Genomic DNA, 24,239 nt, shown 5'->3' on the forward strand with positions numbered 1-24,239 from the left:
AAGCATGCAATGGAGGAAGGATAGCATCTTCAACAAATGGTGCTGGGAAAACTGGAAATCCATTTGCACCAAAATGAATCTGAATCCATATCTCTCACCGTGCACAAAATTTAACTCAAAATGGATCAAGGAGCTTGATATTAAATCAGAGACACGGCATCTGATAGAAGGAAAAGTTGGTTATGATCTACACGCTGTGGGATCGGGCTCCAAATTCCTCAATAGGACACCCATAGCGCTAGAATTAACAAATAGAATCAACAAATGGGACTTACTCAAACTAAAAAGTTTTTTCTCAGCAAAAGAAACAATAAGAGAGATAAACAGGGAGCCTACATCCTGGGAACAAATCTTTACTCCACACACTTCAGATAGAGCCCTAATAACCAGAATATACAAAGAACTCAAAAAATTAGACAATAAGACAACAAATAACCCAATCAATAAATGGGCCAAGGACCTGAACAGACACTTCTCAGAGGAGGACATACAATCAATCAATAAGTACATGAAAAAATGCTCACCATCGCTAGCAGTCAGAGAAATGCAAATCAAAACTACCCTAAGATACCATCTCACTCCAGTAAGACTGGCAGCCATTAGGAAGTCAAACAACAATAAGTGCTGGAGAGGATGCGGGGAAAAGGGCACTCTTGTTCATTGCTGGTGGGACTGCAAATTGGTGCAGCCAATCTGGAAAGCAGTATGGAGATTTCTCGGAAAGCTGGGAATGGAACCACCATTTGACCCAGCTATTCCCCTTCTCGGTCTATTCCCTAAAGCCCTAACAAGAGCATGCTACAGGGACACTGCTACATCGATGTTCATAGCAGCTCAATTCACGATAGCAAGACTGTGGAACCAGCCTAGATGCCCTTCAATAGATGAATGGATAAAAAAAATGTGGCATTTATATACTATGGAGTATTATTCTGCATTAAAAATGACAAAATCATAGAATTTGGAGGGAAATGGATGGCATTAGAGCAGATTATGCTAAGTGAAGCTAGTCAATCTTTAAAAAACAAATACCAAATGACTCCTTTGATATAAGGGGAGTAAATAAGGACAGGGTAGGGACGAAGAGCTTGAGAAGAAGATTTACATTAAACAGGGATGAGAGGTGGGAGGGAAAGGGAGTGAGAAGGGAAATTGCATGGAAATGGAAGGCGATCCTCAGGGTTATACAAAATGTCATATAAGAGGAAAGGAGGGGTAAGACAAGTTAATACAAATGGAAGGAATGATTTACAGTAGAAGGGGTAGAGAGAGAAAAGGGGAGGGGAGGGGAGGGGAGGGGGGATAGAAGAGAATAGGACAGACAGCAGAATACATCAGAATCTAGAAAGGCAATATGTCAATCAATGGAAGGGAAACTGATGTGATACAGCAATCTGTATACGGGGTAAAAGCGGGAGTTCATAATCCACTTGAATCAAACTGTGTAATATGATGTATTAAGAACTATGTAATGTTATGAACGACCAATAAAAATTAAAAAAAAAAATAAAGTCATCTTCTGCTGTTATTTTGTTAGAGTCTATCTTTTTTTTTGTGTGTGTGTGTGTGTGTTTTTTATTTATTTTTTATTGGTTGTTCACAACATTACAAAGCTCTTGACATATCATATTTCATACATTAGATTGAAGTGGGTTATGAAGGCTCATTATTACTTACAAATTTGGTTCTCCAACATTGAGTACATATATATGTTTAATCTCTTGATAAATGGATACCTTTATCATTATATAATGATCTTCCTCATCTCTTTTTTATGGCTTTTGATTTAAAGTCTATTTTATCTGATGTAAATGTGGCTATTTCATGTTTCTTTTGGGTTCCACTCCCATGTAACATCTTATTCTAGCTCTTTACTTTCAGTAGATGTGAATCTTTAAAGGTGGACTAACATAATATTTCTTGTAATCAACATATAGTTGGGTCTTTTTTTCCCATTTAATTACTCTATGACTTTTTATCTACTATCTATCTATCTATCTATCTTTATTTATTTTTGGTACTTGAGATTGAACCCAGGGATTCTTAACCACTGAACCATATCCCCAAACCCACTTTTTAATTTTGCTTTGGATCTCACTAAATTGCTGAGGCTGGCTTTGAACTTCTGATCCTTCTGTCTTAGCCTACTGAGATTTGGGGGATTATAAGCATTCCCTACAGTACTGGGCCTGTATGTTTTTTTAATTGTACAATGTAATCCATTTACATCCAGTGTGGTTATTGATATGTAAGATCTTGCTGCAGTCATTTTGTAACTTCTTTCATAGTTTTATTATGATTCCTTACTTTTCTCCCCACACTCTGTCATGGCATTCTCATGTGATTAAGTTATTTATTTTAGTAATATATTTTGATTTCTTACTTATTGTTTTTGGCTTGTTTATTGCATATTTTTGGTTTGTGGATATCAAAAGATTTGAAGAAAAAACATGTTTTGATTACAGCAAGCTATTATGAAATGAGATAAATTTAATGTGATCATCAAGACAAGAAAAGAAAAAGGAAAATATGCTAATAAGAAAAGTCTGTACTTAAACTCTATTTCTTAACAATCTTCTGAATTTTTCATTATATCTCATTTTGCATCTTCCTGTATTGCCTGTCTCTTAACCTACTAATGTACTTATTATTATCCTAATCATTCTGCTTAGTCTTCTTACTAAAAATAATGATTTACTCAACATATTTACAATATGAGAAAATTTTAAATTTATATTGTTAGTCTTAGCTATGAGTTTTATACCTTCTCAATTTTTTTTTGTCATAAATATCACTTTCAGCTGGAGGAACTCCCTTGAACATTTTTCTTTTTTTTCTTTTTTAAAGATAGAGGAGAGAGAGAGAGAGAGAGAATTTTTTTTTAATATTTATTTTTTAGTTCTCGGAGGACACAACATCTTTGTTTGTACGTGGTGCTGAGGAATGAACCTGGGCTGCACGCATGCCAGGTGAGCGAGCTACCACTTGAGCCACATCCCCAGCCCCCCTTGAACATTTTTCATAGAAAAGGAATGACAGAGATTTTATCTTGGTTTTTACTTACCTTTCCGTCATTTCTGAAGGACAGTTTATCTGGTTGCAGTGTTCTCAATTTTTATGTTTTTCTTCTCTTTTTCTTCACTACTTTGAAAATCTCATTCCACTCTCTATTGGCCTATAGGGTTCTGCTAAGAAGTCTTCTGTCAGGAGGATTGAGATACCCTTCTGTGTTGCTTCTGTTCTCTTCCTGCTTTGAGGATTTTTTTTTTCATTATTGGCCTTTGAGAGCTTGATTATAAGCTGAGGGTGGACTTTATTGAGTCAAATCTGACTGATAAATTTTACTTTCTTGTATTTGGATATTTCTAATCTTCTCAGGTTTGGAAAATTTTCTGTTATTATTTTTTGAATAAACTTCCTACATATTTGGCATCATTAAGTCCCAACTGAACCCCAGTAACACAAATATTTATTTTTTAATGGTGTATTAAATTTCCCATAAACTTTCTTCATACCTCTGAATTTTCATTTTTTCTTCCAATTGTGTACTTTCCAGTAGACTATCTTCAAGTCTACTATTTCTTTCTTCTTTTGATTTACTGCTATTGGTACCTTCTAGTACATTTTAATTTCACTTTATATATTTTTAGCTCAAGAATTGTATAATTGTTTTTTTGAAAATTTGCTTACATCTTTTTGATATGTTTTTCTATATTGACTCTCTTCTTGTCTAAAGCTCATTGTGTTTCCTTTAAAATATCTTTTAAATTCTCCATGAGAGAATTTGTCCCATAGAGATTACTATCTGATCAGTTTCTGGTACCTTATATTGAGTACCATTAAGTGAGGTCATTGTTTCCTCAAAGGTGTTGATTATTCTTGGTGTGCAACATCATCTGGGGATTGAAGGATTAGTGTTTATTCCCTGTTTCAAAATCTGGTTTTGTTTTTGTCTTTCTTTCCTGAAATCCCAAGCAAGCTGCTTGCTTCCACTGAGTCTGTGATTACTTCCAGTATTCAAGCACTGAATGGAATCCAAATCCAGCTGTTACGGTAGTCTTTTGTTGATGTTATCACTGTTTCAAAACTAGGTCTTCCACCCTAGGTTTATCTCAAGTCTTTAGTTAGTGTTTTCTTCAGTATGAACAAGGGGAGTACCTAGAAAGGGTAAACTATTTCCACAGCTTATTTCTGTGTCCAGATTAGGCCCAAATACCTCATCCATCAGCCTGTGGTCAAGGACTGGGGGATTCTGTCCAGTTCTGGACAGAATCACCAGGGATAGACCAGAACCCACATTCCCATTCCATGCTTGTGGCCACCAATGATACATACAGACTGTGTTTTACCCTGGCCATAGCCTGCCAAACCAGCACACCCCTGGGGAAGGATCAAGACACACACTGTTATGGAAGGCCTTCTGCTATAATGGACTTGTGTCCCAAACACTATAACCAGACATAAATAATCATGGCTAGAATACAGTTTCAAAAAATTAGGGTCTTGTGTCTCCACATGACTCTGAGTCAGATTCAGATGCTCAAAGTTTAGGGATGGGGGACACTAGGTTGCACTCAGTGTTAGCTTTCACCAGCCTGGTGTCAAATTTAGGAACAAATTCCTTTGGTTACTACCTTGTCCTATTCTCAGCAAATGGGGTATTTTTCCATGCTATAGTAATGCCCAGGATTTGAGTAATGTTAGTGAAGGTGGTCTCTTGATTTCTTAGGTTGATAATTAACTAGGTGTGAGTAAATTCCATAATCATAAGTACCTACACAGTCTAAAGGTGTCTATAAGACCCAAACCATAGTTGTCATTGATGAAGCCAAAATCCAAATCATCCCTACCAGTGCACAGGTCTCTGCCTGGTGCCAAGACAGGTCTAGAGCTCCATCAATGAATACAGACTTAGTGATAATACTAATACTCAAGGTTAGGAATGGGTGATGGAGATAGTCCTTTGACAACTAAGGCTGATGTTAAGCTGAATTGCACACAGCTAAGGGACCTTCAGTTTCAGGGGAGAGTGTGCCCTAGGATGACCCAAAGGCTAGAAACAATGTACACTGTTATGGTTTAGATATAAGGTGTCCCCCAGAGTCTCATGGGTTAAAAATGTAAGAATGTTCAGAGGTGAAATTATTAGATTATGAGAGTGGTAACATCATCAGTGGATTGATCCATTGATGGATTAAGTAGGTGGAAACTGTGGGCAGGTAGGTTGCAGCTGGAGAAAGTAAGTCACTGGGAGCATGATATTGGGGTTTATAATTTGTCCCTGGTAAGTGCAGCTCTCTCTCTCTTAGTTTCCTGTTTGCCATGTCCTAAGCTATTTCCCTCTACCAGTCCCTTCTACTTTGGTATTCTACCTCATCTAGTGCCCAGAGCTATGCAGTTATCTAACCATGAACTGAACCTCTGAGACCATGAGACACAATAAACTTTTCCTCCTATAGGTTGTTGCCAAGTTTTTGTTCATGGCAATGCAAAGCTGACTAAAATGCAGGCTGAAACTTTAGTCTGTCCAATTGGCTGATTTCTGCCTGATTCATGGGGTAGACCTAAAGGCTCTGTTTACATGTAGTCTATGTGTAGGGCCTTTGATTTATAATGGGTATGGACTATACATTGATGAACCTGGCAATGAGCTCTAAGACAAAATATTATGCTGGATTCAGTGCCTTGTTCCTTCCCCAGAAGGTGAAGTCTTGCTTCTCCTCTGTTGCCCAGATTTGGGGGAGTGGTGGTAGAGGCAGTTTTTATGGCATCTAACTAGTACAAATTCAGCAGCTCAGTCCAGCAAGTATTGGCTTGGTTATTGGGGGTCCAACTCTGACCAGCATTGTTTTACCATGGTTGGAATGCTACTTAATTCCTTCCACCATGTTGTGGGAATTAGACTTAATTCCCTCCCCACATCCAAAGTAGGGGTGTCTCTATGATGTATTGTTTAGAGTAGGGGGAGGGGTGATGTAGTTGACCTTTCTTTCTTCTTGAGTGCATAATTTATTTCTGTTATACTAAAAGCGACCACTATGGTTTGTGACTTGGTTTCCTTAATTCTTGTAAAAGTAGTTTAGTGTGTTAGTAGCTGCTCAACTTTGATTTATATGTGGGGGAGTCTTGCTAGAGGATCTTATTTCCCTCCCCCTCTTGATTTTTTAATAATAATTAATTATTTTGGAAAGTTATTTTTTTACTTTTTGAATTTTGTTTTTCTATGATACTTTGTACTTTATTTTCTCTAATCTGCTACTATCCATTTTGACAGACCAATATTACACTCTATTATATATAAACTGAATCCATGTTGGATCTTATGGTTTCCCTGTTTATGTGCTCTCCATTTACTTTCATCACAATGATTAAATCTTCCTTTTTCCAGGTTTCTCCCATCCTCCTCTCCCATAATATCTCATGTGCTGTGGGTTCAAGAAGTATCTATATAACATAGCTATGTGTTTCCTCTGTCCAGGTTCTATGCATATTTCACATATCTCATGAAAATATTTATGGTTAGATGTCAATTTTTTACTCTAAAACTTTTACAGGGGCTGGGACTGTGGCTCAGCGGCAGAGCACTCGCCTAGCACGCAGGGGACCTGGGTTCGATCCTCAGCACCACATAAAAATAAAGCTTTGTGTTGTGTCCATCTACACCTAAAAAATAAATATATATATTTAAAAAAAAAAAAAAAATAAAACTTTTACAAAGAGTCATATGTGCTATGTTTTGGGGATTTCAATTACTCAAGGGTTTTCTTATCTATTGCATATGTCTTGAAAACAAATTCCTCTTTATTTCTGTGGTATATATCAAACTTTGAGTAGAAAGAATTTTAGTTCAAATATGATTGTTTCATGAGAGCTTCAAATTATCTAGGGTTTTCTGGTTGTTTTGTATGTCTATGAAAAGAAGGCAGGGTGATATCAATTGAGGAAAGGAGTAAAAAGAAAACAAATACCCACAACCAAACCTTAGAAGTAGGGAAGTCAATCAACATTTTCTAAAGTGCTATTTGTTTCTCACTTTAAAATGAATCCTTGGGCACTCAGCAGTATAGGGATTTAGAAAAGAGATACTTAAGACATTGTCATTTGAACAAACTGTCAGTTGAGAGTCTGTAGACTTTAAGTGAATGCTCATTTAATGTAAAACTTTAATTTTTTATTTTAAAGATCATATGGACATAAGAGAGACTCCTTGCTACAAATGAGACAATATTTTAAATGTGTTCTATTCATTTTCTTCCTTGTGCATTTTGTTTTCCCCTTTTAAAATATGCAAAAAGACACATAAATGTGAAAATACATAAAAGTGGGCAAATAAAATTTCCTACAACTTATTGTTCACAGGTGGCCTTACAATCTGCATCTTGGAGCATGAGTAGGTGATATTGAAAATTATGTATAAGTGGCATGAGGTAGTAATGATTATTTTGCTTCCTTAGTCTTCTTTTTTTTTTCAGTATAGGAAATTTATAACCCAAACATGTTTTGTTGTACAACATATTCTTCAATGTTGTCAAATCAAGTTTAGCTTTCTTAACTGTCAGCAAGCCTTTGGGGATGTTTCCAAGTATAAAATGAAGCTGATAAACTTTTTCTACATAGAAGAGATATTCACTGATTTTTATGTGAATTAACAGAATATTATTTAATAAATACATAAATGTACATGTGATTATCAAAACTCTATGAATTCATAACACCTTTCAGCAAAATATTTAAACACCATTTTTTTTGGTTTTAGTAATGATGAATAAATTAAAGCAGATGTTTATAAAATGCTTTTCAAAGAAACAGAGAGGTTCATATGATTTCCACAAGGTGAAAGAAAACTATGGCAAGTAGAAGGGTTATAACAGGTCAAAGAAATTTAAAGAAATTTTTTTGTTGTTGTTGTAGATACACACAATACCTTTATTTATTTATTATTTTTATGCCAGTGCTGAGAATAGAACCCAGTGCCTCTCACTTGCTAGACAACTGCTCAACCACTGAGCTACAACCTCAGCCCAAAATTCAATATTTAAAATTGAAACCATACAACTAATGATAGGGTGAGAATTATAAGGATTTTCATCTTGAGGATGCCAGGGAATCTCTCAGTAAAAACTGGGATTCATGTACACCTTTTTCTAAATTTTTTATTTGTTCTTTATAGTTATGCATAACAGTAGAATGTATTTTGACCTATATATACTTAAGTACAAATTCTCATTTTTGTGGTTGTACAAGATGCAGAGTTACAGTGGTCATGTATTTGTATATAAACATGGCAAATTATATCCAGCCCATTCTACTGTCTTTCTCATTCCTATCCCCTCTCCCTTTCTCCTACATCTCCCCATCAAACCCAGTAAACCTCCCCTTCTCCTTCCCACCCCCACCCCACCTATTGTGAGTCAGCATCTGCATATCAGAGAGAACAATGGAAATTTAGCTTTTGGGGATTGGCTTCTTTCCCTTAGCTGGATAGTCTCCAGTTCCATCCATTTACTTGCAAATACCACAATTTCATTGTTCTTTATGGCTGAGTGATAGCCCATTGTGTATATCTACCACATTTTCTTTATCTATTCACCTGTTAAAGAGCACCTAAGTTGCTTCCATAGCTTAGTTACTGTGACTTGAGCAGCTGTGAACATCTATGTGTCTGTGTCACTGGAATATGCTGATTTTAAGTACTTTGGTATAAACCTAGGAGTGACATAACTGGGTCAAATGGTGGTTCTGTTATTATAGTATCCTGATTTGTTTGGGGCACTTTCCTCCCTTGTTTTTTCATGTTGTCTATGTGTCTTCCTTTCTTGCAGTGTGGATCTGAGATATTACAGTTTCTTCCCTATATTTTTGTAGTACCTGTGCAGATTGTCTGTACCTCACCTTGATGTTGGGCTTCCAGACCCTGCTGGTGTGCCTCAGTGAATGCTACTGCATCCTGGAACTGAGTCCTGTGCAAGTTGACATAGGTGGATCTGGGCCACTGGGCTGACTTCCCTTGGTGGTCTGCTGGTTGGAAGGGGCAGTTCTTCGTGAAAGGCTAGGCTCTGGCAGGTGTCTGTCCCACCAGGGGAGGGGTGAAACAGGCCTACTGAGAGCCTTGGCCCTGTAAGGACTGACGTGGGCAGTCTGGGTTGGATCTCGGCTCCCACAGTAGTCTGCTGGTAGGAAGAGGTGATCCTGCACCAGAGGCTAGGCTCTGGTGGATGTCTTCCTGGCCAGGGGAGGGCTGGACCTGTGCTCCTGGGACCCGCACAGGGGGTGGGTGCATTTATTTCCTCAGGGATTGACCTCCTGCAGTAGTTTGCTGGTCTAAGGGCCTGAACCAGTTTTAATCCACGGTGTTGTATTTGTCATGCATACCATTTCACAAGTTTGGGATTTTGAGGCTGATGACACATGACTCCCTCAGTGCTGGGTTGTAGTGCATCTGGATGGCAGGAATTTCTATTGGTGAGCCTGTTACTTATATTCTTGATTATTGCCATTCTTCCTGGAGTGAAATGGAATCTCAGTGTTGTTTTAATTTATATTTCTCTAATTGCTACTGATTTTAGTTTTGCATGTATTTGTTGACCAATCCTTTTTTATTTTTTTCTTCTGTGAAATGTCAGTTTAGGAACCAAATTCCTCAACAGGACTCCTAAAGCACAAGAAATAAAATCAAGAATCTATAAATGGAATGGTATCAGACTAAAAACTTCTTCAAAGCAAAGGAAACAATCAAGAATGTGAAGAGCCTACAGTATGGCAGAAAATCTATGCCATCTGCACCTCAGATAGAGCATTAATCTCCAGGATTTATAAAACTCAAAAAACTTAAAGACACACACACACACACACACACACACACACACGGAAATACAAACAGTCAATAAATGGGCAAAGGTGAAAAAACACCCCGTTTATGAAAGACCCCCGTTTCCCTGTCCAAGGAGAATCACACGAAACACTGGCTGCAAAAGCACGAGGGGGTTTATTGGGACACAGGCGCCTGCGGGTGTCCAGCAGAACCTCAGCCGGAGCTTTGGTGAACTGGCACACCGGGCTTGGGGATACAGAGATTTTTATAGGGTTTGGGACAGGTTTCGCGCGCGCGGGAAGCAACAGGTTTCTTATTGGTTTGTTTAAATCTAGCATATAGGCCATCTAGGGGGTACAGGTCTGCATTCCAAAAACCACAGGTCTGCATTCTATTCTTTCTGTTCCTGCTTATCTGTTCCGGTTTATTCATTCATGCCTCAGGATGCGGGTGCTCTGTTCTTCAACCGGTTGTCCGGAAAGCATGCCTGGCGCCTGAACCTGTTTATGGCCTGCCTGATATCTTGGTTTCATATCTTGGCCTTAGGTAACTGGGCTAACTGGGCTATGGTCTTTCAAAGGAACTTAAGAAACACTTCATGTGGATCTTTAAAGGTGAAGATTACAGGAATGAGAGGAGAAGTTGCTCTTGCTAAGAAGGAGATGTGAAAAAGTGATAGCATATGCAATTAAAGAAGTATTTATGAATCAGTGAGCAGGCAGTCAGAATGGAAATATTTTTGAATATTATTTTCATCTGGTGAAATATCTTAGTTTTTGTAGTTCATTGAATGAATAAATAAATAGTGAATGATTAATATTTGTAAGCTTCCAGCTTACATATAAAAAGCATATTTATATACAAGGTAACATAAAACTACAAGAAACTATATAATGATTATGGTTTGTTAAAAACTATGATGACACTGTTGTCTTCACAATGACATGAAAAAGAAGTGACAAGTTTCAGAGGCATTATGTAGTGGGCTTACCAGATCTGCTCAATGATGTACTATATTGAATTAAGAGAAAGGAAGCAATTTAGTTAGCCACAAAATTTGGAGCCAAGATTAACAATAGTTTTATTAATCAACAATATTCAGAATCAGAAAAGCTAACCCCTATAGAAGAAAATGAAGACTGAAGACATACACATGTAGAAGTGACAACAGACCATGAGATATTTGTGTCCTATGTGTATATCTGGATTTTGTATATACAAAAATTCAGGAGAGGACTGGGATTTGGATCAGTGGTAGAGCACTTGCCTAGCACATGTGAGGCACTGGATTCCATTCTCAGCACCAAATAAAAATAAATAAATAAAGTAAAGGTACTGTGTCCATCTACAAGTAAAAAAAAAAAAAGTAGATTTTTTTTTTTAAAAAAAGCTCATGAAAAGCAGAATTCTAGAATTTACTGATGCTAATAATAGGTGTGGTATAACCTAGCTATCACTCCTGAATGGACTTTACAACAAGAAAGATGGCACACAAACAACAGGGATTCAAATTCAGTTTCTGTCTCATTAAAGGGTTCCTATTATTAAAGTGAAAACAAGGTAATATATAATATACTTCCTTCCATCAGACACAATTTTTATGAAATAATATCAAATTGATCTTTTACATGTTAAAAAAGTGTGGGAAATGCATGGTTGCCTTTAAATCCTAAAGTAAAATTGAGAGGTTTTGATATATATTACCTTGAAAATGCATATATTCTTTCAAAGGATCACCTAAAAATTTAAATATGTTGATTATTTATTAATTCTGAGTCCATCTACCTATGTTAAATGATCATTAATTTTTTTAATATTGAAATATTTACCAAATGTGAGGCTGACATTATGGCTCAGTGCTAGAGTGTCGCCTGCCTTGCACATGTGAGGCATTGGGTTTAATAAGCAGCACAACATAAAAATAAATAAAACAAAATAAAGATATTGTGTCCATATATAACTAAAATAAATTTTAAAATATTCACCAAATGAGATAAGTTCATACTAAATTCTATGTGTGCATGTTTGTGTGTGTGTTTGCAGGTATGTGTGTGTGTTTGCAGGTATGTGTGTGTGTGTTTATGGAAGGCATGTTGAAATTTAAAAGCTGGGTACGGTAGTGCACACCTGCAATTATAGCTACCTGAGAGGCTGAGGAAGATGGATTTAAAGCTTGAGGCCAGTCTGGACAAATCAGTGAGACTCTGTTCTAAAATTTAAAGAAATAAAATAAAAAATGAAGTGATTCAGAGGTAGAACACTGCTGAGTTCAATTACCAGTAGAAAAAAAAATCAAAAAGAAAAAAAATATTACTGATAATTTGAAATTATCTGTACTTCATTTTTTTCTGGACATTACATTATCATTTATGGAGAATCATCTATGAATGCATATATATTAATTATATGATTTTTCATATTTTTTTGTCCTTTTTAACAGAATAAATTCATCAGCAGTTCACTATGTGACTGAGAAGTGTCCAGTTAAATGTAAAAAGAGAATTATAGCCTATATTAAAATCTATTTCAATAATACAAAATGGTATCTTTAGTTGTTCATAGGTTGGCTTTTGTTAATATAAGTCTTTTTTGTCTCTAAGCACTTCTACTTTGTATGAAGAAGTTTTCTTTAGAGATATTCATGTATTTAGAATGCATACTGGTGAGGAATATGAGGCAAGATAATAAAGGTCATCAAGAGATTGTAAGGTAAGGGATTATAATTAAAATTAATATCTGAAGAAAAAAGTTATACACATAAATAATGAGTAAATAAGAAATGTGAACTTATACTTGCTTTTAGTATAGATTCAGGTGAGGAGAACACTGAATTCTCTGGATTTATTTCTGTGCTGATTTCCACATTAGTCGTGTAGAATTAAATAGCAAATTATGATAGAGAAAGGGATATGTAATGCATTCTTGACTAGGAAAGAGCTAGTCTTCACCCTCACTACAGCAGGGCTTTTCATGTATAGTCTTGGTTGTCTGATCTGAAATAATATGATGATCTGACTCAGTGAAATATGCCTTGATCAAAAAATAGTTTAAAAAACTCCCACTATTTTAACTCATTGAGTATTTTTTGACAAAATCATTTGTCCCTATAATTAATTTTTCTTTATAGTGAGATACATGACCCTGTATTAGTCTATATTATTTCAGTCCAGAATACTACAGAGAAAATGTGATAATTGAAAACATCAGAGGAAATAACAGCCTTTCCTTACTTGAGAAGGGGTTAAAACACACACACACACACACACACACACACACACACACACGTTTATATTTATGTATTATATAGATACCATTTGTCATGGTTTAGATATTAGTTACCCTCCAAATGAAATGATTGGGTTACAAGAAGTTTAACCTAACGAGTGCATTAATCCTCTGACAGATATTAACTTAGTGATAACTGTAGGTAAATAGGGTATGGCTAGAGTTGGTGTGTCCCTGGGAGGATGCCTTTGGGCTATATATTTTGTCCTGTTGAGGAGTGCTCCCCACACTCCTACATCTTGGTGGTCATGAACTAACCTGCTTAACCCTTGCCATATTATTCCACCATGATGTTCTGCCTCACCTGAAGTCTTAAGGAATGGATCCAGTTATCTATGGACTGAGACCTCTGAAACTATGAGTTTCCAAATAAAGTTTTCCTCTTCTAAAACAGTTCTTGTTAGGTCTTTTGGTCATGGCAATGAAAAGTTAAACTAAAACACTATATATTATGTGTGTGTGTATATATATATATATACACTATACATATATGTGTGTTATATATATGCTACAAATATATGTGTTATATAAATGTTTTATATATATATATATATATATATATATATATATATACACACACAAATGTTATGTAGAAAGAATATATACATATACCCTATATATGTATTTAAATGGAATTTCTATTCATGATTGAATCTAGGCTTTCAGTGTTTATATAACTGAGTCTAGAGAATCATAAAAGATGATTCAAAGAGTTTTGTATGATAGTATTGTAGATTATGTTAATATGTTGGTGAGAAGTGGAAAGTCAAGTGGTCCATATTCAGAATTTAGTATTAAGCCATAATTGGATTCAATTATAGTCATTTTATTTATAGCCCTTCCTTTGCCTTCTCCAATTTTAAAATTAGCTAATCACATAAATTGTACCCTCCAGTTCCTCCAGTAAGGGTGAAAGGCTGCATTGGGGATAAAAGCCCAAGCTGCTTGCTATCCAGGTTCCAATAGCACACCCTTTGACAGGACTAAATCCCTGCCCACTCACTTTCATGCAAGTTTTTTATTTCTTGTGGCACCTCAGTATTTCTAACCTTTCCACCTTCTAACAGGCAAAGCTCAGGCTTTATTCACAGGTGGAAATGACCATCAGGGTATAGGTCAGTGAAGACACACCAGAAGTTCATAGGTACTCTCTTACTGGGTGCTATGTTATTGACAGCCTATGTCCTACTGGCTAGAGATCAGATCTCAAGTGACTTCCTGAGAAAAGTCTGCTGAAAGAATAAAGTTTGTTCCATCCATAACCTTGAAATAAGACAACTGTCCTCTATTCTCTGCAGGGAGATAGGAGGCTGACTTCCATAAGTACTGGATAAGTTTTACATGTATCAATTGCCCTCTCTGTTTTTGTATTTTTCACTTCTTCCTGCCTTCCTCTCTTTTTCATTCCCCCTTGAAAAGGCTCAGTCACCTCTGGAATAATTGAAATTGAGTTCAGTTAAAAAGTTTTTTTTTAATTAAATTTTTTTCCATCTCTTTATCTAATGTCTGAATTTGTTTATCTGACAAAGATGAAGGAAGAAAACCAGGCATGGTGGTACACATGTGTCATCCCAGAGACTGAGGCAGGATGATCTAGAATTCAAAGGCAGCCCCATCAACAGTGAGGTGCTAAGAAACTCAGTGAGACTCTTTCTTTAAATAAAATTAAAAATAGGGCTGTCAGTGGCCGAGTGCCCCTGACTGCAATCTGCAGTATTACCCTCAACTCCCCCCTCCAAAAAAAAAAAAGATGAAGGAAGAAAATACATCAGCTAACCTTAAAAAGAGACAGTTATTAGGAGAGCTTTGTGGGTAAGAGACAGATGAGCATGAGTAAGTAACATATGAACATCATTTACTGAGCAGAATAAAGTTGCCATGGATATGAAAATGGTAGGTAAATGCAGAATTAAGCCAATCATTCTTTTTCTTGATTCTTGCAATTAAACTTTGGAAATCTAATTTCTTAAAGTAAAAGAAGAATAAGAAAAATCAAGGGAAGGGAGAAGAACAGAAGAAAGGAAAGATGGTGAGAACAGGAAAAGAGGTGAAAGGGAGAAAATAATTAAAGGGAGTAATAAAAAGGAGGGAGACTCAAAAATCTGTTGTTTTTTAGAGATAAATTTAGAAATAACATGAAATTAATAATATATTTCCCATCAAAATTAATTTTGTCATTCTATATGGTGAGAAAGGCAGTTAACATGCTTCCATTATTTGATTTTTTTTTTTTATTAAAGCAAAAAGTTAACTCAGCCAAGCACAGGGGTACACATCAGTTATCCCAGATTGAGGTGGGAGAATCTCAAATTCAAAGCCAGCCTCAGCAAAATTGAGGTGCTAAGCAATTCAGTGAGACCCTGTCTTTAATAAAATCAAAGTAGGGCTGGAAATGTGGCTCCATGGCCAAGTGTCCCTGAATTCAATCCCCAGTACCCCCAAAATAATAAATAAATAAATAAATAAATAAATAAATAAATAAAAGTTACCTCAACAAAGATGTATGTGACCATGATAACTTTCTCTACTACACTCTATTTTCTTGTTTTACTTTTTGCATCTTCATCTAAATTCCTATAATGAAAAGGAGGATGTGCCGATTTCACTAAAACTTTTCCTCTTTTCCTTACTTTCTCATGGGTCTGCCATATTTGAGCAATTTTGACAAGAAATAAGTAAAATTAATTATTTTGACCTCTATGGTAATTAAGTTTTTCCAATCTTTTCAACTTTTTTCTTTAGTTGTTGATTTCAGATAATACTCCGTCTTATATTTATTATCTAGCAGCAAATTATTCTGACCACCATTATTCTGTTCTATGCATGTATCCTATATGCATATGGTTCAGGAAAATATACCAAGTACATAATTTTAAAGATTAGCATTTTAATATAACCCTATGATTTATATACATAGCATTTTTATGTTAATATTTTAGACAGATTTATTTGTAATGTTAATAAGTTTAAAGAGAGCATAGAAAAGGTCATATAAGTAGTTATTGGAATAATCCAACATTTTAAACTTTATTTGTTCATTATTTTCAACTTCAACAAAAAAATGAGTCTTACCTACTCTCTGATATTTCCTGTCTTTCACATTTAAAATATTCCCTACAGCCATTTTTCACTCCTCTTCTACTATAAATTCAGAAATACAATCTACCTCCACTGTGAAATATGTTTTATTCATTGCTTAAAATTCAGTTGTTGTCTGTAGTAAATAGAAAAATGGATATTATAATTTCATTTATCTTTTCTGCTTATTATTATTGCTTAAACACAAGACTTTTGTCCCTGTTCTTTAGTTCTCATTACCTAGGCTGTAAGAGAGTTGGTTCCCAAGGTCCCAAATATTAAAACCGTGTCCCCCATTATTTATACATAAATCTATAAATTTATAAATATAAACAATAGATTAAGAAGGCCAATGCATTGTTATGCTTCTGAGGTAAGTGCCCATATTTATTCAAATTCCCTAAAATGATTGTTTTGAATGCATTTTTGGAATTTGGTGTTTCTTTTGGAACCCTGGAATTTCAGAACTCTAAGGCACACATGGATGGAACAATTACTCATTTTAAAAAATAAACTAATAGACTTAGGTAGATAAGATGACTCATATTATGAGTTGATGTCTTCACACTATCAAATTTTGTGCTCTGGTAATAGTTCCAGATTATTTAACAAGATTTTATCTGAACAAAGCAAAACAAACCAAAACCAGATAGATTATTCAGAGAGCATAGAACATAAGAACAGCAAACAGATATCTTTGAGGACCTCTATGGTATGATCATAAAATGAAAACAATAATTATTAATTTCCAGCATTAATGGATTAATATTTAATGTGACCAAATCTTGAAATTCTGCATAAATACAATGGCATTTAAACTAAGAGAACACACAATAGTATATCATATTTTATACAAACTTAAAAAACAAAAGCAGCAAAATTTCCTTAATGACTCTTTCCAGTTTAAAAAATGGTAAAAGCTATAGTTCTAGAATTCTCAGTAAGGGCAAAATCAAAATAATTATTTTATCCTATGAAACAATTTTAATTTAGTGGAAGAACAATTTTATTATGCAATCTTAGATAAGACTTAAGCAAAATGTTGTAAGACAGAAAATGTAGTTATAACACCCACATTCTAGCCAGTATTTATTATCCTTTAAAAAGTTCCAACTATAATTCTTCTCAGACTGACTCTGTAGGATATAATCTTCTATCAGTTTTTTAGATTAATTTATAAGGGTAGTTACCACATTCTCTCAGCTTCATGGATTTGCAATTCAGTTAATGGCTTATGAATAAAAAAATAATATTTATTATTTTATGGAATGCCTTGTATGCCAGAAAATAATTGTGAGCTCTTTACACATATTAGTTTATTAAATATTTATAAGTGATTCTATTGTGTGTTCTTATATTCTCAATTATACAAATGAGGCAACTGAGGCACAGAGATGTCATATACTGAGTAGAGTCATTTGGAAGTGTGTAGATATTTGTTTATAGCCAATACAGATTTCAAAGGAGAAGCTTTATCCTCTATCTGGAAAATACCAAGACACTGGTAAAATATATAATGGAACAATTTCAAGATGTTAGACCTCAGACAATAAAGAACAATGATTTCTCATGGGGAGAAAATCATAAAGTAAATTCCATTATTGACACAACTTTTTACTTTGAAAGACTATAGAGACCAGGATGATGAAGCAGAAAACAAGGAGGTGTCCTTAATTAAAGAGATAAGTTTGAGAGTCCAAAGAGATGAACTAGAATTCATTTGCAGTACAGAGTTCTACAGAGAAGCAAGGTGCATAGACTGAAAATGCTGGAAATATGGGAGGTTCTTGCAGGAACATACAGGTGACCAGTGACCAGCACATGCATCTGATAAAATGATATAAGATCAGGAAATAAATACCTGACAATATAAGAGTTAACAGTCCCTAAAGTACACACACAGCCAGAAATAGAATCTCATCCCAAGAGCCAGTCAAGCAAACCTCATAAATGGCATAGACAGGATGAGATGCTTGTCTAGGGCAAGAAAATTGTAGAGGCCCCCCAAAACTCACCAACCAAAGCAAGTTTTAGTTTGAATTCATTTCATTTTTTAATTCTTGATTATATTTCTTGTGCTTTAGGAGTCTCGTTAAGGAAGTTGGGGCCTAATCTAACGTGATAAAAATTTGGGCTTACTTTTCCTCTATTAGGTGCAGGTCTCTTGTCCTTGAGCCAGTTTGAGTTGAGTTTTGTGCATGGTGAGAGATAGAGGTTTAGTTTCATTTTCTTGCATATGAATTTATACTGGAGTATAAATTTTCAAAATAGTTTCTTATTGTCTTCTGTATTCCAATAATGTCTATCGTGATATTTTCCTTTTTATCACAATTTTTAGTAATTGAATTTTCTCTCTCCTTATTTTCATTAGGGTGGATAAGGGTTTGTCAATTTTATTTAGTTTTCAAAAAAACCATCTTTTTGTGTGATCAATTTTTTACTGTATTTGCTCACTTGCGTCATTTTTTAATTTGGAGATCATTTTAATTATATACATTCTGAACTCTTTCTCTGACATTTCATATACTGCACTTTCAATAGATTCTATTGTTGTTGTATCTTGGTTTGTTTGGGGCACTTTCCTTCCTTATTTTTTCATGTTGTCTATGTGTATCCCTCTCTTGCAGTGTAGATCTGAGGTGTTGCGGCTTCTACCCTATAATCTTGCAGTATTCCTGCAGATTACCAGGACTTCACCTTTAAAGGGGATATCAATGTTTATAGCACCCAATGCAAACAATATGTAGTCATAAGTCAATTAGCTTCTATTTTGACATTTACAGTTTTGTCACTATAAATTGAAATGATGAGCTCTCTTATCTTCTACCATGTAGCCAGTAAGTTTGCATAAGGGTTAATGGTTTCTAATGGTGGATGGGGGTATAGGCTGTGATGTTTATGAGATAGGATGTGAAAATATAGAAGTATTAGATTGTAGGAATAGTGAAAGGATAACCAAGAGAAGTTGGCTGTTAGTAGGAGAAAAAAGAGAGAGAGCCAACTCCATGCAAGGCTCCCTGTTGTCTCTGAAACAGAATGGTGTCTGTTAGCACAACTAGTAGAGACACCTCTGGTGCAACCAGGCCCACAGGAACCTTGGTTTTCCAGGTCCTGGTTGTTGTCCCTAGATGGAAGTGGCCATGTCTGTTGTTGGTGGCCACAGCAGCATCAAGCCTATAGGCTTCCAGGGCCCCATCAGTGTCCCAAGGTGGAAGCTTCCCCAACTAAAGAGGGTAGAGGGGGCAGTGGAAATAACCCAAGATGGCTGTGGAGGTGTCTCAAGATGGAGGCAACTACTTTCAGAGATGGATCTGGAAGTATGGACCGTGAGATGGCAGGTGGCCTATTTGGTGATGTCACAGTGTGGCATGCAGTGCTGCAATGAACAGCTGTTTCCCAGCCTTCTCTGATGTCCCATGGTAATTTTTATCATGTCAGATTAGACCCCGGGATGTCCTTAATAAGACTCCTAAAGTGCAAGAAATAAAATAAAAAATCAACAAATGGGGTAGAATCGAACTAAAACTTCTTCTCAGCAAAAGAAGCAATCAATGAAATGAAGAGAGAACCTACATTCTGGGAGCAAATTTTTGCCACACACATGTTAAATAGAGCACTAATTTTCAGGATCTATAAAAAACTTAAGAAACTTAACATCAAAAAGAAAAACAAACAACCCACCCAATGAATAAATGGACAAAGGAGCTGAACAGACATTTCTCAGAAAAAAATATACATTCAATCAACAAATATAAGAAAAAAAATATTCAACATCTCAAATCAAAACTACTATAAGATTTGAATCTCATGCCAGTCAGAATGGCAGTTGTCAAGAATACAGACAACAATAAATGTTGGCGAGGATGTGGGGGAAAAGATACACTCATACATTGCTGGTAGGACTGAAAATTGGTGCATTCAATCTGGAAAGCAGTATAAAGATTCCTTAGAAAATGGAATGGAACCACCATTGACCCAGCTATCCCACTCCTTAGTCTATACTCAAAGGATTAAAATCAGCATACCATACTAATGCATCCTCATCAATGTTCATAGCTGCTCAATTCACAATAGCTAATTTGTAGAAGCAACCTAGATGCCCTTCAATAAATGAGTGGATAAAGAAACTACAGTATATATACACATGGAATATTACTCAGCATTAAAAGAGAATAAAACTATGGCATTTGCAGCTAAATGGATGGATTTGGAGAATATCATGCTAAGTGAAGTAATCCAATCCCCCAAAACCAAAAACTGAATGTTTTCTCTGATAAGTGGATGCTAATCCATATTGGGGTGGGGTGTGGGGAGATGGGATGGGTGTGGGCATGGGGGCAAGAAAGATGGTGGAATGAGATGGACATCACGTGTATGTATGACTAGACAAATGGTGCAATGCTACATCATGTACAATCAGAGAAGAGAAAAATTGTGCTGCAATTGTGTACAATGAATCAAATGCATTCTGCTGCCATATATACCTAATTAGAATAAATAAATTAATTACTTAGAAAAACATGTTTTAATACAATATTTTTTAAAGTAAATATTAATAAAAATATGATAAGCAAAATATCAACATTATAAACAAAGTTAGGGTGAGCTTTAGTACTACAGAGTCATATTGTAGGCTGAAGCAAAAGAAAAAGGCAGTGATATTGATAAGTTTCCTGTTCTAAATTAAAGGATATTGTGTTAATATCAGGTAATAGTCTGCATAGTATAAACCTTGCTCTAATCTTCCTGAAAAATTGAAGTAAGCTCCAAAAAAATTGTAGTATTTCCAAGCAACATAACTGTATTCAGAGGTATAGCAAAACTATACTATGAGTAAGAAAATATTCCTATCCCTAAAAATATGAAATTCATTATTCCTGGTGTCCAATTAAGAATCACTAGGCATGTAAAGAATCAAGAAAATAAAATCTCTCATGAGAGAGAGGGAAAAAAACCCAGTAAACTGAAATTGACTTATACCTATACTGAAATTAACAGTAAATTGCATTAAGGTATGTATTTCTCTAGCCCTATATACAAAAGGTAAATGAAAGCATGAGAGATATAAAAAAGACCTAAATAAAATTTCTAGTGTTAATTATACAGTAGACCATGCTAAAAATAAACTAGGTAGGATTAACTGCTTATTCAATATTGTTGAAGAAAAATTAATTAACTTGAAGATATAAGGATTGAATATAACCAAATGCAAACTTAAGGGAAATTCATAACACTAAGTGCTTGTATTAGAAATACAAATAAAAAAGTCTCCAATGTCTTCTTCTTAAGGAAACAACAAATTTCAAAAGTAAATCAAACCAAAAATCCATAGGAAAAAGAAAATAATGAAAAGATGAGAACTCAATAAAATAAAAATATAATAAAAATTAATAAAATATAAAACAAATTGTGATATGCAAATTTATAAACCTTTAGAAAAGATCAACAAAAAGAGGAACTACAAATCACCAAGAGAACGAATGACTATGATAATATATTTTATGCACATTAAGTGTAAATGTAGGGAAATATTGTGAACACTTTTATGCCAATGAGTTTGACAACTTAAACATAATAGAAAAGTTTCTTGAAAAAAACAAACTAAAGCTGACTTAGTAAGAAATATAAAACTAGAAATGGAATTGAATCTGTAATGAAGCACATCTTTCAAAGATTTTAGTTCATACATTTTCATTGGTGGATTCTAACAGTAAAGGAAGAAATAATGTAAAATCTATAAGAGCTTCCCCAGGAATGTAAAACAAGGGAATATATCTTTTTATTTATTTATTTATTTATTTGTTTGTTTGTTTATTTATTTATTTATTTATTTTAAAGGTTGTTCAAAACCTTACACGGCTCTTGACATATCATATTTCAGACATTAGTTTCAAGTGAGTTATGAACTCCCATTTTTACCCCAAATACAGATTGCAGAATCACATCAGTTACACATTCACCTTTTTACATAATGCCCTATTAGTAACTGTTGTATTCTGCTACCTTTCCTATCCTCTACTATCCCCCCTCCCCTCCCCTCCCATCTTCTCTCTCTATCCCATCTACTGTAATTAATTACTCTCCTTGTTTTTTCTTCCAATTCCCCTCACAACCTCTTTTATGTGGTTTTTTATAACAATGAGGGTCTCTTTCCATTTCCATGCAATTCCCCTTTTCTCTCTCTTTCCCTCCCATCTCGTGTCTCTGTTTAATATCAATCTTTTCTTCCTGCTCTTTCTCCCTGCTCTATTCTTAGTTGCTCTCATTATATCAAAGAAGACATTTGGTATTTGTTTTTTAGGGATTGGCTGGCTTCACTAAGCATAATCTGCTCTAGTGCCATCCATTTCCCTGCAAATTCCATGATTTTGTCATTTTTTAGAGCTGCGTAATACTCCATGGTGTATAACTGCCACATTTTTTTTAATCCATTCATCCATTGAAGGGCATCTGGGTTGGTTCCACAGTCTAGCTATTGTGAATTGTGCTGCTATGAACATCGATGTGGCAGTATCCCTGTAGTACGCTCTCTTAAGGTCTTCAGGGAATAGACCAAGAAGGGCAATAACTGGGTCAAATGGTGGTTCCATTCCCAGCTTTCCCAGGAATCTCCATACTGCTTTCCAAATTGGCTGAACCAATTTGCAGTCCCACCAGCAATGTACAAGAGTACCCTTTTCCCCACATCCTCTCCAGCACTTGATATTGTTTGACTTCCTGATGGCTGCCAATCTTACTGGAGTGAGATGGTATCTTAGGGTAGTTTTGATTTGCATTTCTCTGACTGCTAGAGATGGTGAGCATTTTTTCATGTATTTGTTGATTGATTGTATGTCCTCCTCTGAGAAGTGTCTGTTCAGGTCCTTGGCCCATTTGTTGATTGGGGTATTTGTTGTCTTATTGTCTAATTTTTTGAGTTCTTTGTATACTCTGGATATTAGGGCTCTATCTGAAGTGTGAGGAGTAAAAATTTGTTCCCATGATGTAGGCTCCCGATTTACTTCTCTTATTGTTTCTCTTGCTGTGAAAAAACTTTTTAGTTTAAGTAAGTCCCATTTGTTGATTCTTGCTGTTAACTCTTGTGCTATAGGCGTCCTGTTAAGGAATTTGGAGCCTGATCCCACAATATGTAGATCGTAGCCAACTTTTTCTTCTATCATAAGCAGAGTCTCTGATTTGATTTCTAGGTCCTTGATCCATTTTGAGCTCACTTTTGTGCATGGTGAGAGGATGGGATTCAGTTTCATTTTGTTGCATATGGATTTCCAGTTTTCCCACCACCATTTGTTGAAGATGCTATCCTTCCTCCATTGCATGCTTTTAGCCCCTTTATCAAATATAAGATAGTTGTAACTTTGTGGATTAGTCTCTGTATCCTCTATTCTGTACCATTGGTCCACCCGCCTGTTTTGGTACCAGTACCATGCTGTTTTTGCTACTATTGCTCTGTAGTATAGTTTGAAATCTGGTATTGCTATACCACCTGATTCACACTTCCGGCTCAGAATTGCTTTTGCTATTCTGGGTCTTTTATTTCTCCATATGAATTTCATGATTGCTTTATCTATTTCTACAAGCAATGCCATTGGGATTTTGATTGGCATTGCATTAAACCTATAGAGGACTTTTGGTAATATCGCCATTTTGATGATGTTAGTTCTGCCTATCCATGAACAGGGTATATCTTTCCATCTTCTAAGATCTTCTTCTACTTCTCTTTTTAGGGTTCTGTAGTTTTCATTGTATAAATCTTTCACCTCTTTTGTTAGGTTGATTCCCAAGTATTTTATTTTTTTTGAGGATATAGTGAATGGAGTGTTTTTCCTCACTTCCCTTTCAGAAGTTTTGTCACTGATATACAGAAATGCCTTTGATTTGTGCGTGTTGATTTTATATCCTGCCCCTTTACCGAATTCATTTATTAGTTCTAGTAGTTTTTTTGTAGAACCTTTTGGGTCTTCTATGTATAGAATCATGTCATCTGCAAATAGTGATAATTTAAGTTCATCTTTTCCAATTTTTATGCCTTTAATTTCTTTCGTTTGTCTAATTGCTCTGGCCAGTG

At 35.3% G+C, this 24,239-nt stretch overlaps 1 protein-coding gene across 1 annotated transcript in view; it reads right to left on the reverse strand.

Annotated features, from left to right (window-relative positions):
* LOC144249635 (tripartite motif-containing protein 60-like) overlaps positions 1–3,075 on the reverse strand; it is a 119,831-nt gene extending 116,756 nt beyond the window's left edge. Inside the window, exon 1 of the mRNA XM_077791744.1 lies at positions 3,065–3,075. Coding sequence (XP_077647870.1) covers positions 3,065–3,075 — 11 coding nt within the window. The remainder of the gene's footprint in view (positions 1–3,064) is intronic.
* Positions 3,076–24,239: the final 21,164 nt, after the last annotated feature.

This window comes from Urocitellus parryii, chromosome 12, assembly GCF_045843805.1.
Source record: "Urocitellus parryii isolate mUroPar1 chromosome 12, mUroPar1.hap1, whole genome shotgun sequence".
In the NCBI taxonomy this organism is placed as follows: domain Eukaryota; kingdom Metazoa; phylum Chordata; class Mammalia; order Rodentia; family Sciuridae; genus Urocitellus; species Urocitellus parryii.